This window comes from Xiphias gladius, chromosome 24, assembly GCF_016859285.1.
Source record: "Xiphias gladius isolate SHS-SW01 ecotype Sanya breed wild chromosome 24, ASM1685928v1, whole genome shotgun sequence".
NCBI classification, from domain to species: domain Eukaryota; kingdom Metazoa; phylum Chordata; class Actinopteri; order Istiophoriformes; family Xiphiidae; genus Xiphias; species Xiphias gladius.
This window is the reverse complement of record NC_053423.1, coordinates 12,229,507-12,246,066: the sequence shown is the minus strand read 5'-3', so window position 1 is coordinate 12,246,066 and position 16,560 is coordinate 12,229,507. Positions and strand designations below refer to the sequence as shown.

General features: G+C 42.9%; 2 protein-coding genes and 1 long non-coding RNA gene across 4 annotated transcripts; 2 read left to right on the top strand and 1 right to left on the bottom strand.

Moving 5' to 3' along the window:
- The first annotated feature begins 289 nt into the window (after positions 1 to 289).
- On the top strand, positions 290 to 5,814 carry matn1 (matrilin 1). Its single transcript, XM_040121820.1, has 10 exons — positions 290 to 715; positions 2,175 to 2,359; positions 2,461 to 2,625; positions 2,716 to 2,938; positions 3,876 to 3,998; positions 4,111 to 4,283; positions 4,367 to 4,598; positions 4,700 to 4,852; positions 4,967 to 5,047; positions 5,170 to 5,814. Exons 1-10 carry the CDS (start codon positions 628 to 630, stop codon positions 5,217 to 5,219), a joined length of 1,473 nt encoding a protein of 490 aa, XP_039977754.1. The 5' UTR covers positions 290 to 627; the 3' UTR covers positions 5,220 to 5,814.
- Positions 5,815 to 6,528: 714 nt separating this feature from the next.
- sesn2 (sestrin 2) lies at positions 6,529 to 15,266 on the top strand. Of its 2 annotated transcripts, none has more exons than XM_040122335.1 (11): positions 6,529 to 7,405; positions 8,476 to 8,541; positions 9,420 to 9,608; positions 10,388 to 10,570; positions 11,048 to 11,266; positions 11,492 to 11,627; positions 11,719 to 11,834; positions 12,316 to 12,399; positions 14,260 to 14,366; positions 14,468 to 14,612; positions 14,903 to 15,266. In XM_040122335.1, exons 1-11 carry the CDS (start codon positions 7,064 to 7,066, stop codon positions 14,987 to 14,989), a joined length of 1,674 nt encoding a protein of 557 aa, XP_039978269.1. In that variant the 5' UTR covers positions 6,529 to 7,063; the 3' UTR covers positions 14,990 to 15,266. The 2 variants fall into 2 exon arrangements, with proteins under 2 accessions (XP_039978269.1, XP_039978270.1); XM_040122336.1 differs by lacking the exon at positions 6,529 to 7,405 and adding an exon at positions 7,773 to 7,904.
- LOC120786734 lies at positions 15,199 to 16,450 on the bottom strand. The gene is made up of 2 exons (XR_005706754.1): positions 16,012 to 16,450; positions 15,199 to 15,890 (listed from the first exon to the last, which is right to left on the bottom strand). It is a non-coding gene; the product is annotated as an uncharacterized LOC120786734 (long non-coding RNA).
- Positions 16,451 to 16,560: the final 110 nt, after the last annotated feature.

Sequence of the window (16,560 nt, the reverse complement as noted above, 5' to 3'; positions counted from 1 at the left end):
TCCGCACCATAAATGTGTGTTTGCTATACGAGGGAACACGGGAGAAAAGAGGAATTCATGTTGGTGTTTATTTGAGCTTTGGCCAAATCCAACCTGGGGCGGCTGCACTGGCGGGCACTCTGCACCAAACCCCAGCCGCTCCTGTACCCCCAGCCAGTCATACGCATACTGTACACACTCTGGCCCTCAAGCGCACACACAACACAAATTTACTACTTTCACACACACACACACACACACACACACACACACACACACACACACACACACACACACACACACACATACCTGTCCATCCTAGCCATATCAAGGTGTGTTTTTCTTTCCCTACCCACCGTTCTAGGTCCTCCCAGAGCAGGTATTTCCCTTTCTTACCCACAGACACACACACATACACACACACATACACTGTAGCTGTAGAGGGGGGCTGTCTGTGGGCTGAGTGTGTGAAGCACTTGCATTGATAACCTGCAGCTCAGAGCCACTCAGTCTCACTCTGTGGCCGTCCCCCTAGCCTGGAACTCCCTTTCTCCCTGCTTGGTCTCCTTTCTGGCTTCATACTCCAGGACTGTCTGCAGACGTGCTCGGAGCCCCGCGTTTAGTCGTCATCCTTCTGTCCCTCTCACCATGTCGCCTACCCCGCCGTTGTTCCTGCTGCTGCTTGGCCTAATAGGAGCTCAGGCCACTGTGGACCTCCGCACAGCCGCCGCCATGGGTAAGAATGATGACCTTTAACCCCTAACGTTAATCCTAGACTGTTTGGTGATGGTCTGATGTCTGAATATTACATCTGACTGGATTTTACTCCTTAACCTCAAAAATGTTTTTGCCTAACTGAAATCTGATCTCAACAGGTGACTGAGACAGAGGTGAAAGACACTCTTCTAAAAGTCTATTTGTCTAAGTAGTCAAGGCCCCAACTTTATTTCTTGTCTGTGTTCAGTCTTTTCCATACATACAAGGTGGTATGATGTGTATGAACTAGTTACATTGGCATATTTTGCTCTGTAGAGTTGAATAAATTCTCAGAGGTAACAGAAGTGAAGGAGAGGAATGGAAAAATTTCCATTTTTATTTAGTATTAATCCTGTGTTGTTCGGAGTTTGTTGAAGTAATTGTTTTAATGCTGTGGAATGATAACACATATTTTCTTAACCAAAATACTGTAATTCCACAGTTTTATAGATTTAAATATTTTTTTTATGTTTTTGGACATTATTTGATCATAAGCCATTGATTTGGAGTGATAAGTCACAATTACAGACAGTTATGATTTTGTTTTGTTTGCTGGTGTTTAAATGGCTGGCTTCAAGCAGTGTGCTTGTGTGTCTGTGTGTGTATGAGAGAGAGAGAAAGAGAGAGAGTGTCAGAAGTTGGTGGGAGGACAAACTTGAGGGAGGGAGAGAGGTGAAGGGTGAGAAGGGAGATCAGTGATGTTTAACAGAAACTGGAAGTTTTAGCGAGCCGGCAATTAGTTGAACAATGCCACAAATGCCCGAAGTCACAGAGAAAATCCTACCCACTCTTTGCTTTATTATCATCAGACACTATCATGAAATCGATTCACTTTCACACACATAAGGTAGCTCTGTCAGCTCTGTTTTCAGTTGAAAGGGTAAAGTTTGTTCAGCAGAAATGTGTGCGTCAACGTAATTTCAACAAAAAAAATCTCAAGGTTCACTTTTTCTGATCTTTTTAGGAAATTTTAACCACATCTCATGTTCTTCTTCAGTGGATTGAAATTTCTGAGTTCTAATTTGTTCATATAAGATACGTAAGAGGCTTTTAAAAAAAAATACATTGAAAGCTGGTAGCTTCTCATTTGATCTTTTTCTCTCCGTCATCCTTGTTTTTCTGGCCAAGCTTTCCTCCATCTCTCCCTCAACCTTTCCCTCTCTCTACCCGTTGCCTCCATGCATCCTGTTTTTCTGTTTCCACCTACTTTCTCTCAAACACATCTCATCGGCCTCCACCACCTCTGCCCTCCCCTTTTCCTCGCACTACCTCCTTTCTCTCCATGCTCCTCCCACCCTCCCCCTTTTCTTTTTCCTTCAATAACTCAGTTTCTTTATCACCGTCTACATATCTGGAAAATTTTTACTCAACCTATACATTTATACAAACTATTAAAATATGATGACGTGATAATCACATTTCCCTATCTCCATGTACAGCAGCAGGTTTGTGCAAAACCCGTCCCACAGACCTCGTGTTCATCATTGACAGCAGTCGGAGCGTTCGTCCTTCAGAGTTTGAGCAAGTCAAGGTCTTCCTGGCTAAGGTCATCGAGGGGCTGGATGTTGGACCCAATGCCACCCGTGTGGGAGTTGTCAACTACGCCAGCCGCGTCAAGAACGAGGTATGGGTAGGATTTATTAACATATATTGACATGTTTTTGTCATTTGTTGAACCCCTTTATGTCGCAGAGCTTAGATGACCTTGCTGTTATGGAACTGTAGGTGTCTCTTAAGACTCATCGCTCCAAAGCCGGACTGATTAAGGCCGTGACCAAGATCGAGCCCCTGTCCACTGGAACAATGACTGGTCTGGCCATCCAGTTTGCCCTGAATGTTGCCTTCAGTGACGGCGAGGGCGCTCGTGTCAAATCTCCTGATATCAGCAAGGTCAGATGCACATTTTACATTTGGTCTCTCATAGCATTTCATAATTCTGTTCATCAGACTGTATGTAACTTTGCACCTCTTCCATCACAGGTTGCCATTATTGTGACAGACGGGCGTCCCCAGGACAGTGTGAAAGATGTAGCTCAGCGTGCACGGGATGCCGGCATTGAGATTTTCGCCATTGGTGTGGGACGTGTGGACATGAGCACTCTGAGGCAGATGGCCAGTGATCCTCTGGACGACCATGTGGACTATGTGGAGAGCTACAGTGTCATCGAGAAGCTCACCAAGAAGTTCCAGGAGGCCTTCTGTGGTAAGTCGGGGGGAGAGGGGGGAGGAAGTGAGAGAAGAAGAGGGAAAGATGTGGGATGTTGTCTGGGTTTATGCTTACAATTACAGGAAGCAGAGGCAGAAAAGAGGGGTTAGTCCTTAGTGAAAGAAATAGTCAGGGTTGGCTGAAAAGAAATTCTGTCAGGGTGGGACAATCATTATCCATGCCTTCATCCCCATGGAGAGGGCTGTCTGCTGGCCTCCCTATACTGAGGGTAAGGTGTCAGGACTGTCATCTTTTCTATCCAATTTATTGTTCCCCCCCCTTTTGTCCTCTGTTCTTCCTCAACAAGACTACAGTATATTAATTCAACCATACAAACTCATTAAATATTCCCAGTGCAGGAGGGCATTAGGGCAGGAACAACCTTTTGGAATGAAATTCACTCCTGCTCTTCAGTCAGCTTTCACATAACCTAGAGGCTAGACTGATCTATCTATAATTACCAATCCATTAGTGACAATCATTAAACCTCTCATTAGTGATGCCCTTCGGCGCTTCCAGTCTGTGACAGTTATGACTGCTGCGTGTCACTCGCTTTGCAGCAGCCAGTCTTGCCGCAGATGTTTCGTGCAAGGGCAGAGCTGCATGATCGCAGTTTTGGATTGTTATTGGATGAGCCTGAGCATTCCATTTAGAAACAGACACACAGATGTTGTTTTTATAAGGCTACTCCAATCTTTTCCACCTTTTTGTTTTAAGGATCCACTGGATTTATGCATCATCCATGCATGTTAAAAAATGTTGAAGTCAGCTGCAGGTCACAGTGGATCATTAAAAATCAATGCTAGATTTTCAAACTGACATAGTTTAATTCTCTCCTCCTAACCCCAACCACCCATCCCCCCTTTGTGTGTGTATGTGCCTTTACATATTTGCTGTGTGTATGTGTGTGTTCTGCATGCACATACAAACACAGTGTCGGACCTGTGTGCCACTGGGGATCATGACTGTGAGCAGGTATGCATCAGCACCCCCGGATCATACAAGTGTGCCTGCAAAGATGGCTTTACCCTCATGGACGATGGTCGCAGCTGCAGTGGTGAGTGTGTGTAAGTGTGTGTATGAAGGTATTTGTCTAAGCAGGATAATTATGCTAGCACATTAACATGCTCTGTTGTGTATGTGTGTGTGTGTGTGTCCGACATCGCCAGCTTGCAGCAACTCGGCGACAGATGTTGTGTTCCTGATCGATGGCTCTAAGAGCGTTCGTCCTGAGAACTTTGAGCTGGTCAAGAAGTGGATCAACCAGATCATCGACAAACTGGATGTTTCTGACAACAAGGCTCATGTTGGACTGGTGCAGTACTCCAGCTCGGTCAGACAAGTATGTGTCTGTCTTTCACTTATAGGATCGCCAGAATAAGCAACTTCCTTCTGTCCCTTACCAATGTTCCTGTCCTCCCACAGGAGTTTCCCCTTGGCCGCTACAACAACAAGAAAGACCTGAAGGATGCTGTGAAGAAAATGGCCTACATGGAGAGGGGAACCATGACAGGTCAGGCCCTCCGCTATCTGTTAGAAAACAGCTTCAACCTGGGTCAGGGTGCCCGGCCTGGAGTCACCAAGGTGGGAATCGTCTTCACTGACGGACGCAGCCAAGACTACATTGGTGATGCCGCCAAGAAGGCCAAGGAAAACGGTAAGAGGGACAAGAAAGATTATGTCTTAATACATGAGGGTATTGTAATAAAATACCTACTTTTGCCAGTCAGATAAGGGAACTGTGTGTGTATGTTGCAGGCTTTAAGATGTATGCTGTTGGAGTGGGCAATGCAGTGGAGGATGAGTTGAAAGAGATTGCCTCTGAGCCGACTGGAGAACACTACTTCTACACTGCCGACTTCAAGGCTATGACCCAGATTGCTAAGAAGCTGCAGATTAACATCTGCCAAGGTCAGAGGTTGCCATTAAATACAAACATTAATAAATCCTCGCATAATTACTTATTTCACTATACATATTGGTACAGTAACTCAAAACTTGAACTTGTGCTATCTGATCCCACAGAGGAGGACCCTTGTGAATGCGACTCCCTTGTAAAGTTCCAGAAGAAAGTAGAAGATGCCCTACAGGCACTAACAAAAAAATATATCCTTTAAAACAGGTGAAATGGTCTGAGAATAGGATGTTGGGAGGGAGGGTTTTGATGCTGTTGTCATATTCTTTCTTTTTGATTGTTTTCACCGTTGCTCTCCTTGACAAAATCTTACTAGAGAGTATGTCGAAGAGGATCGCCTTGCTGGAGAACAAAATCGTCTGAGGACTCACACCCCAGTTCCCCCCTATACATCTGCACACTCACCCACGTACACACACAAACAATTTTTACTTCCTGTAAAATACTGAAGAGGAACCCGTGCGTGTGTGAACCCTGGCTTCAGCTTTTATCTTGAGCTCTCCTAAACCACCTCTGCCTCTTCCTTTCTCGGTCTTACCTCTTCCACCCTTGGGTCTCTCGGGACACGAAGCGCCGGTTACCATGGGGACCACACCTTCGTGTGTGTGTGCGCTCCGAAGGTCATCCTCCATAGCCACCCCGTGTGTTTGTTAATAAAACTCTTCCCTCATAGGGAAACGGTGACGGTACACTGAAGGGTTTTTTCTCTTAGTTGCTGCCACAATTTTATATCTTCCCAAACCCCAACAGTCTGTGTCTTGTCATGTCAAATGGAGCAGCATATCACCTTCACTTGTTTGTCTGTTTATATGTCACTGTCATTTTTCCTTCTGCCTCCCCTCATATCTGAAGGCTTCACCTTTCTTCTCTAACCCCCACCCAAAGGTATCTAATATTATAAATGGTATATATATACAGGTAAATTAATATAAGATATATGTCTGATAATAAAGGTACACCATTGATGTTTTTTATTTTCCTAAATAAAGGTGATTCAGGAAGTAAATATTATAAAATTGTGAAACTATTGTATGCCAAATTAACATTATAGACACATGCACACACAGACACAAAGAATTATACACAAATGTACACTGTTTCAGTTAATTTAGCATAAAGGAGTATATAAATCAGAATATCTTTGGTCTGTGGCTCCAAAAGGTGGGCTTTGAGGCCCAGGAGGGCTAGATGGGTGTTCCCGGTAAAATGGTGAATGTTTTCAATTCATCATTAATATAATTTTTTTTTCTTTCAAGTATTTAACAAATATCTGTGGCATTTATGTTTTACATTGTAAAATGAAGGCTTCTTTTGATCACAATTTAAGACATTGCCTTAGGCTCTGGCAAGTGTGATGGGCATTTGCCATCAGTGTTGATATTTACTACTCTACATAATTAATTATTAAATAGATTAATGGGTAATAAAAGTAAATACTTACCTATAGTTATGTAAACTAGTACATTTTTAGAAACCTAATATCGAATAATGCAAACAGCTATATCTACAACAGTTTTTATATTATTATTATATACAACTCTAAAAAACTGAAAAGTTTGTTAAATAGTGCATGAATATAAACATTAATTTAAAATTGAGAAGAAACAATGCACCGAGTAGTGCAGTTATTAGCAGGAAGTTTCGGACGCGTCACAATGACGTTACAAAAGACGGGAAAAAAAAAAGCTCCTAACAGCTGAAACCAAACCAGCGACTGGAACCTAGGGAGTCCTCTCGGTGCCTCGTGCAAGCTGATTTTAGACTTCAATTAGATTGTGTTGTATTCAGAGAGTCCAGTACAAACACAAACCACTGGCTCACAGTGTTTTTATCATCGACCCATCGTCTAATCCGCTGCTGCATTACTTTGCAGCATCTCCTAGCAGAGGCTGGGTTAGCTCAGCGAGCTAACCGGCAGACCGTGTCCGCGGTCAGGTATCCCGGAATGAGAGAGGGGGAATACCGGGTTGCTTTGGAGGTGGTCCGTCTTGTTTAATGATTTGTGGAACATATGATTACGCAGTGAACTAAGACAGGCAGCAGACACCGCAAGTATCTTTTCCAGTTAAGAAAACCCCCGCTTGCATCAAGCTAACGTTAAAGGGTAGGTTAATACTTTAGCTAACAACAGCTAGCAGTAAGGTTAGGGAACTCATCCCAGTTGCTTCAACAGTAAACCCAAGGAGCTTCGGGGACCGAGACAAGAGATGGCCAGTAACCCAGTGGCAGGGTTTACCTGCCACGCTAATGGAGAAAAGACAACAGGACGAGTGTCCGGTTCTGGCCGCTTATGTCGGCACCAGTCCGAGTTAGAGTCCGACGTTGCCCCGACTATGAAAAGTTTAGCACGGCTGTGCAGCAGGGACGAGGAGGAGCGCGCAGCGGCTCTGGAGGAGCTGAGCCAGCAGGTCCTGGTAGGTTTAGGATTGGACCGGCCCGGTTCGGAACGGCTGAGTAAACAAACCCTTCTGCATCTGCTGCGGCTTTCCCGGTCGTGTCCGCTGCAGGAAGTACGAGGGAGGGCAGCCGAGCTGCTGCGGACCGCACAGGTAATGTTGGGACAGTCCTCTCTGCTCTTTAATGTTTGCAGACCTGCAATAACGGGGAGGTGGGAGATGGGGCAGCAGGGGGGCAGACTTTTCAACAAGAAAAATGTTAAAATATGAGTTTGCCAAACCTTTAGGACTACTGCTTTTGCCTTTTATGATAAAAATTCCAAGATAATGTGAATGGTTGGTTCGTAGATGTGATACCCTTGCAGCTGACCGGCCACAGTTATCAACTGGTTACCATTTTCTGTCAGATTGCGCGTTATTTCATCAGACGCCGAACTGGAGGAGGTGATGCAAGACTGCCGCGGTGTGCATAAAACAAGCAGGCGGGACACGCCCCCTCCCGGTGCCCACAAAAACACACTTAGACACACCCACTGGACCATGTAGAAACAAGTAGTCGGGCTGCGTCTGAACGCACTTTCAGTGTGTATTTTCCCTCCTGTTGGATACAACAAGCGGCGAGTTTTCCACTGCCGCTCTTCCGATGACGTCGGTGAGTTTAACGCACGGTTTAGTTGAAGCTGTGTGGTTTCATCGGCCGCGGGTTATGAAACGGATCTCTCCAGTTACAGTGCAGCTGCTCCCGTCTGAGCCGGTCTGGTCAAGTTAAAGGGGCTGAAGCGGTCTGCAGATATTTTCGTTTATCTTAAAATATTCCACTTGACATAATACATAGCCATCAAGTAGGGTCGCTAAAGGTTGTTAATTCACTCGTAGTCTCACATTTTTGAAATGGAGTCATGTATAAACCCAGATTTAAGACATTTTAAAGTAAAGCTGATACAGTTTGTTAATTAGTTGATAGATGGAAAAATAATCAGCAGCTATTTTGTTAATCAGTTAGTGTCATATTTCAAGCAAAAAAAAAAAAAAGCGAAGTATGTCCCTAGTCCCAGCTTTCAGTTATTACAATTTGCTCCTGAGATGAGCATTTTTCACTATTTTCTGATCTTCAGTAGGGTCAAACAATTAACCAAGAAGATAATTAGCAGATCAATCAGAAAATAAATAAATCAATACTTCACTGTATAATTAACTTTATGTTTCGTCCTCCTTACTACTAGGAACAAGGAGTTGAAGTACCACGGGCTCTGGCCTCAGGTCCAAGTGCCTTTATTTCTGCAAAACAGGTGTGTATGACTTATTTAAGTATATTTGTTCATAGATATTATAGGTGTTCTGGTATGAAACCCATTAATAGTCACATTTGATGCCCCAATTAATACACGTGTTCGAAAGTGTTACTTTCATAAAATGCTTCAGTGGTGTTAAATTACTAGAAATTGCAATGTGGGTAGCCAGTGTTGTTTCTTTTTTGTCATTAAACATTAATTCCTAATAGTTCTCATATCCACACATTACAGATGTAGTCTCACAAGTTGATCTCAGTGTAGCACACAGCTGGCCTCTATCCCAGTTTTTTACACGGCTTGTTGCAGGCTGGCATCATGATAAACAGTCAAGTCAGTTTAACGTATTATTGCCAGCTGTTACTACTAATATAGAATTGTACTTGTGAAGGGTACTAACAGTTGCTCAAATCAGTGTGAGTGTGCCTAAATCTATATATTTTTTTTTTCAATTTGTTCCAAATTGGCTCAGATTTCTTTTTATCACTGTTAGGAAAATCACTGACATTTTCCTTTATTTGTGTACCACATATTTTATTATATCTAATACTAAAGAGTTGAATAAGCAGTGTGGCTAATTATTCTGCTGCAATACTGCAGTGCCTGTTGTGTCATGTCATAAAGAGAAGCAACACCAGAGATGTGCTGGCGAAGCTGATTACTGAAAATGCTGATTTCATATGTGAATCTCTTCAAGTCTTCCACAGACAAAAGTGGGAGTGTTGTATCAGCCCGGTAGAGTTAAGAAGAGTATTGTAAGAGTACTCATTTCTGGCCATAAGAGAAACATTAATAAATGAATTCTTGCCAATATGTCCACAAGCAGAGTATCAGTTGTCAGTTTTGAAAAAGTATTCGGTCTTACTCTTCCTCTTTAGATGCTGAAAGAAGAGCCAGACCAGGACATCCTGATCGAATCCTTTCTTTCACTGGGCTGTGTGGACCACATCATTATGGTGATGGCCCTGCACCCTGCTTACCTCAGCTGCTTCCTGAGGACCCAGCATGCTTTGTTGGAGCTGGATGGCCCCTTGCCCCATCAGTGGAGACATTACATTGCTGTTATGGTAAGAAAACAACAAAATATGATTCTTATCCTGAAAAAAGAAAGAGAGAGATGAAACTTTATTAATCCCACGAGGGGAAATTTAGGCGTTACAGTAGCAAGCGTCAAACAGTAATCACCAACATACAAGACATAAAAACACCACCTATACAGTTCGTAATTTCAATATAAAGATAAATAAAAAGATGTCTATACAGGACAATGTAAACAAAAATTCTAATAAATAAATAGCGAAAAATAGGTGCCCTGATATGTAACTGCAACAAAGTGACACAATGCAAATGCAAAAGACTGTTCTAAAGTGGCAAGTGTAAGAATAAGGAATAAATAACACTCCTACTGCCAATATTAACGATCAGGCTGTGATCACTATGTGCAGTGCTGACTGCTATTGTAGAGTCTGATAGCTGCAGGAACAAAAGATCTGCAGAATCGCTGCTTAGACCTCAACTATATCTTGAACACAATAAAAAATAAATAAATTCAAAAAAAGACTCAAATGAAGAAAATGCAAAATTTTCAACAGAAAATTTGAATTTTTATTTTATTTATTGCAATCAGCTGAATATAAAATTGAGATAATATTTTCCAAAAAACATCTGCGAGTACAGCGAATTTGGTGTCTGTTCTGATTGATATCGGTGTTACTCAACTGGAGCATGGTTTGCTACCTTAGATTTGTTGATGCAGGTTAAATGAACAACGTAAACAAGTCATTTCCACGGGGTACCGTGTTTGTTTCCTCATATGTGAACTTGGCCTCTTCCCGATGCTTCATAGGCTGCAGCTCGACACCACTGCTCATACCTGGTGCAGCAGCACAGTGCAGGCTTCCTGGAGGCCGGAGGAGAGGAGAGCTGGCTGAGTGGCCTGGAGCATGCTCCCACCAAACTCAGCAGCCTGCAAACACTCAACAAACTGCTGGCACACAGACCCTGGCTCATTACGCAGCAGCACATCCAGGTCAGACACGACACCCATTCGCCTGCGCACTCCCTCTGTCTCATTCACCAGCTTTCTCTTTTTGCTCATACTCTCATCATGGATTTTACTGGTAATACGGTTTAATACATAGGATTTCTGACTTGGGCTGTATCTGAAATGACTCTTTCACAGACTCACTTACTTCTCCCTACAAAATAGACGTTTAATAGTTTACTCTATAGTGAGTAATAAATTGATATTTCAGACTTACTAACTATCATCATTTTTGTGTCATCGGTGACGAACGTAGTTTCAAGTCTATAAAATGCGACCCATTGTGGGACTGTTATCAGAAACCTTGTTTGTTCTGTACAGAGCACTCACTCAGAATTTGGCGCTCAAAAAAAAGGCAGACACTAAGTACACAGCACTTTAAAAAAAAAAAACTAACAGATTTCATGGAAAAACCTCCGATAGTTGTTGCGATATTTTATAATCCACCCGTCTGTTCTGCAGGAGCTGGTGTGTCCAGGCGCAGAGCCTCGCTGGTCACTGGCTGAACTTGTACACGCTGTGCTCCTGATGGCACACGCTCATTCACTCTGCTCTTTTGTGTGGGGCTGCGGCTTAAACCCTGAACCCGACCACATCGGAGGTTACACCTTCCACCCTCCTTCACCCAGTCATCTTCCCCATAGCCCCCATAGCCCTGCTCACGAGGACGGCAGGCATGAGGTGAGTCCAAAAGTCATTTTTCACCACAGGTCTGACAAGTCTAAAATGTCACCGGGCCACGGACAAGGAGGTTTTTGGTTCTTTCCAGCATTGGTTCACCAGTCATTGTGGTTTAGTAACAGTAGAGGACCAGGCTTATTTCACATTTTTGATTTACTGTTAAAAAAAACAAAACAAAGTACTAAGTAAATTCCTCAAGGCCTTCTATCTTTGTATCCTCTCCAGTTTGTTGACGGAGCTATGGAGGTGGAGGTGTTGATGAAGAGGATGGTGGAGCTGCAGCAGCAGCAGGAGGAGGAGTGCACACAGGAGGAGATGGTTACTCGCTTTGAGAGGGAGAGGAGTGAGAGCATACCAACAGGTAAAAACATGCCTGTTTTATCAAATGCACCGTAACATTCACCTAGTGGACATTTGTTTATTCCCTTTTCCTGTTTGTTTCGTTTGTTTAGCGGTGGTGCGGGGAGTTCCACCTGACCTGGTACTGCGCCTGGTGGATGATCCAGAGTTCAGATACGAAGACTTTGCACCCAGAGGAGAGCAGTCTCCACCCACCATGAGAGCACAAGTAGTTTGAAGCTTTTTTTTTTTTTTTCCCCCCCTTGTGTTCAAGTTAATGATTTTTGCTGATAGACTATGACACAAGTTCACAGTTGAGGGATTCATCATTTGAACAGTGTAGTACTGAAATGGTTAGTTGATTGGCAGAAAATAAGTACAAAATTTTGATAAAGTTTAGTATTTTTGCTTGTTAAATGACTTAACTGATCAAACATTAACCGATTCCAGCTTCTCAAATTCGATGATTTCCTACTTTTATCTGTTTTTTTTCTATCAGTTGTAAATTGTATATTATTCAGTTGTGATAGACATTTTTCTCTATTTGGGACACCTCGAGGATCATATAAATAAATCGATTGATTGTAAAAAAATAAACTAACATCAATTTATAATGAAAATAATTTGCAGCCCAAGTGCAGTGCCTGTTAAATGTTTGTGCTTAGTTTCATAGGCCCGGGTTTGTTGACGTCAGTGTCTGATGTGTGCAGGACTATTCATGGGAGGACCACGGCTTCTCTCTGGTCAACAGACTACTGCCAGACATGGGCCAGCTCCTGGATGAGAAATTCCAGGTACCCACAAATTTAATGTATTAGTATTACACTAATAAACACAAATAAGTTTATTAAAAAACTCTCCTATCAGCCATAGAGAGTTTAAGTGAGTGGTACACAGTGTAAACAAACTGAAACTAAGATCTGGAAGAAATAGCACAGGTCAACATGATTATTACACAAACTGCTTAGTGTCAATAAAACAAGTGGTTAATGACTACATGTGTACACTCACTAAGCACTTTATTACGAACACCATACTGATACTGTGTAAGGCCTCCCTTTGCTCTTAAAACAGCCTCAGTTCTTCGGGGTGTTGGAAACTTTCCTTTGAGATTCTGGTCCATGTTGACTGGACTGCAACACAGCATTTCTGCAGATTTATCTGCTGCACATTCATGCTACCAATCTCCCGTTCTACCACATCCCAAAGGTGTTCTACTGGATTCAGATCTGGACACTGGGGAGGCCACTGAAGTTCACTGAACTCATCGTCATGTTCATGGAACCAGTTTGAGACGACTTTTGTTTTGTGACGTGGTGGATTATCATGCTGGAAGCAGCCATTAGAAGATGGTAAATTGTAGCCATAAAGGGAACACACATGGTCAGCAGGAGTACTCAGATAGGCCCTGGCATTCAAACCATGATTGATTGGTATTAAGGGGCCCAAGAAAACATTCCCCACATCATTACTCCACCACCAGCAGCCTGGACTGTTGACACAAGGCAGATTAGGTCCATGGATTCATTCTGTTGATGCCAAATTCTGACCCTTCCATCTGCTGCCTCAGCAGAAATCCAGATTCATCAGACCAGGCTATGTTTTTCCAGTCTTCAACTCTCCAGTTTTGGTGAGCCTGTGCCCTCTGCAGCCTCAGATTTCTGTTCTTGGCTGACAGCAGTGGAACCCGACATGGTCTTCTGTCGTTGTAGCCCATCCACCTCAAGGTTCGATGTGTTTTTCATTCTGAGATGCTTTTCTGCTCACCACAGTTGTAAAGAGCGGTTATCTGAGTTACCATAGCCTTTCTGTCAGCTCCGACCAGTCTGGCCATTCTGCTCTGACCTCTCATCGACAAAGCGTTTCCATCAACAGAACTTGCACTCACTGAATGTTGAATGAAGCTCTAGAGACGGCTGTGAGAGAAAATCCCAGGAGATGGATGGTTTCAGGAAAAACCAGCCCATCTGGCATCAACATTAATGCCACGGTCAAAGTCACTGACATTTTTTTCTCCATTCTGATGTTTGATGTGAACATTAACTGAAGCTCCTGACCTGTATCTGCATGATTTTATACATTGCACTGCTGCCACATGATTCGCTGATTGGATAATTGCATGAGTAAGCAGATGTACATGTCTTCCCGATAAAGTGCTCGCTCAGTGTATTGTAGAATATTGATTCCCAGCCTGGGGGTCGCAGGATGAGTATCTGTGTTTGATGATTTAAAAAAAAAAATGTAAAATATGCTACAGAAAATGGTTTATTTTCTCTTTGCTGCACCTCATAGGGCCTCTAAAAATTGTTCAAATGAAATAGACACTCTGCTCAGACCTATTAGACATGCAACTTTTAATGTGGGATCTCAAGTGGAAATTTCTTCATATTAACGTAGATTGTCGTAGAATATGCATAGTTGTGTAACTCCTAGAGAACCCAACAAAGAGATTAGGAGTATACACAGGGTAAAGGAAGAAAAATGAGTAGAATGTGGGGAAAACACAAAACAGTTTTGAAGTGTCCCTCCTGACAACCAGATGTTGAAATTGCTCTTTCGCATCTTGGTCTTGGATTGCAGAACTAATAATGATTTACTAAAAGAGACCAGATGGAATCGGTATATTGACATGGGACTAAACTGTCAAATTACAGGTGGTGAGCAACTTGACATACCACAGGATGGCCATGCACGAAGGTGTGGACACCCACACTCTGAGAAAAGCTCTGTGGAACTACATCCACTGCCTCTACGGGATACGGTCAGTATAACACACCGCAAACCATCGCGTGGGCGACAACAATTTTTGAATGCGTTTTTGTCTCTGCTGTGTCTCTAACTTTTATACCTCTACATATCCAGATATGATGATTATGACTACGGCGGCGTGAACGTGTTGCTGGAGCGCTCTCTGAAGGTGTTTGTTAAAACTATGGCCTGTCACCCTGAGCAGACAACAGCACACATCTACCATGACTTCTGGAGGCACTTCAGACCCTCTGAAAAGGTATGAATGAGTTCAAATGTGCACCTGACCTGCCCTCTTCAGACACAATGAATGAATCATTTGACATTTTAACATGTCATCTCTCTCTGGTACCATTTCAACAAAGAATGAATCATTTGACATTTCAGTGTATCCTCTTTTGCCTTCCCCTTTAAAAGTTATTAGAGAAGGAAGCGTTACAGTCAGGACTTGAAATTGTGTCACCTAGTAACCTGAATTTTGACATGTTTCTTCTTCTTCTTTTATTTTTTTCTTCTTTTTTTTTCTTTTTCTTTTTTTTTCTCTTCCAGGTACACGCAAACCTAATAGTGATGGAAGCCCGGCTACAGGCAGCCCTTCTTTACACCTTACGAGCCATCACACATTACATGAGATGACACACGAGATGTTTTTGCAGAGGCTGAGCCAGCTGTGACATACCACAGCCCAATGCATTACACAACATCAACAGAAAATCTTGCGTACATGCACACACACGTACACACAAACACTACAATGAATGTTTGTATATGCTTATCTTATGTTGGACACTTCGTGTTTTGATGCTGCTTCACAACTTGAATATCTGATATTTAAAATTTGTTACTTATTTTTGCACTGAAATCGATCAGGTTTTTTTTTTTTTTTCCCCTCTTGAGCCTCAGGTGGGACACTGTCTTTTGGTTGTTTATTTGACATGCCTTTTCTGACCAATATCTGTTAACCATTTTTCAGCACGTCATAACTGCTCCTCAGTCCTCTCTTTCTGCAGCATACGGAGGCTGAGATACACAAGACAAAACTACTAGTATTTTTATACACAATAAAAAAAAATACTTTTATCAAAATTAAAGTGTTTTGAGTTTCTCTGAATCTATTCTACACTTTAAGGTTGTATTTAGGGCTTTGGTGTTTTACTGGACATACCCAACAGTAAATTAAATTGGGATCTGCTGTCGCATTTTTTTCTATTTTGATCTGAAGGCAACTGTAAGAGTGTGTATATTTTGATACTTAATTTCCTTAGATGTCCATAATAAGTCAAAAATAGCTCAAAACAAGCCTAAACTACTGTGTTTCTCTGAAGTTACATTGACGAACCACAAGATGGAGACAAAAGCTGTAAGAAAGTTGATCAGTCACTATAGTTCTATCAAGTCGGCTCGGTCTTCAAGGTGAACTGTGATAATGTGACAGCACATCTGTCCTCTTTTCTTGACTTGCAGATGAAAGTGCATGGTCCGATGGCGATTCGCTGGTCGACGCCTATGAGGTAATCCGTTTTCAAAGCAATTTCAGCTGGAGGGGGAAAAAAAAGCCACATGTCAGTAAAGCGCACAAAAATTAAAAGTCTCGCCCTTTAACCCTACTTCTTTATGCCTCAACTTTTTCTTTTTCTTTTTTAACGCGGATGTCTCACCTCATTCAGCCTTCCTGTAGTTCACACCAGAGAATGAATGTGTCGCATCTCACCCTGCAGTTGCACTTGAGCCGGGCACCGAGGCTTCGTCAGCCTGCATCGGCAGCAGTCGCCGCGCGGGCTCTCAGCTGCTCGTGCAGTTACTTCCACACTAGTGTGAAGTTCGGGGCTTCTTCTTGGGCGCTCACAGAAGGAACTTCCAACCTGTATGTCACAGCAGTTTTAACCTACTCCGTCCCCGTGGCCTGGCGTGTGCCACTGCTGGTCATTCAATTATAGCCGTGAAAATAAATATTTTTTCTTTCCCCAAACGAATGTCATGTTGAAAACTACGGTCCGACGATAAAGGCAAAGTGTGGGATGCGTGAACGTCTAATGTTTGACAGGATAGGCTAATAATTCTTGGGGGATACATTCTCCATAAATAAAAGCTGGTTGTCTTCAGACAAGCACTACTCATATTCTTTCTATGGAATGCAGTGGGTCCCTTTTAAACTGTCCACTACACGCGCCCGCGCGCGCGCGCTCGTCCGGGGTGGTCCTCATCGG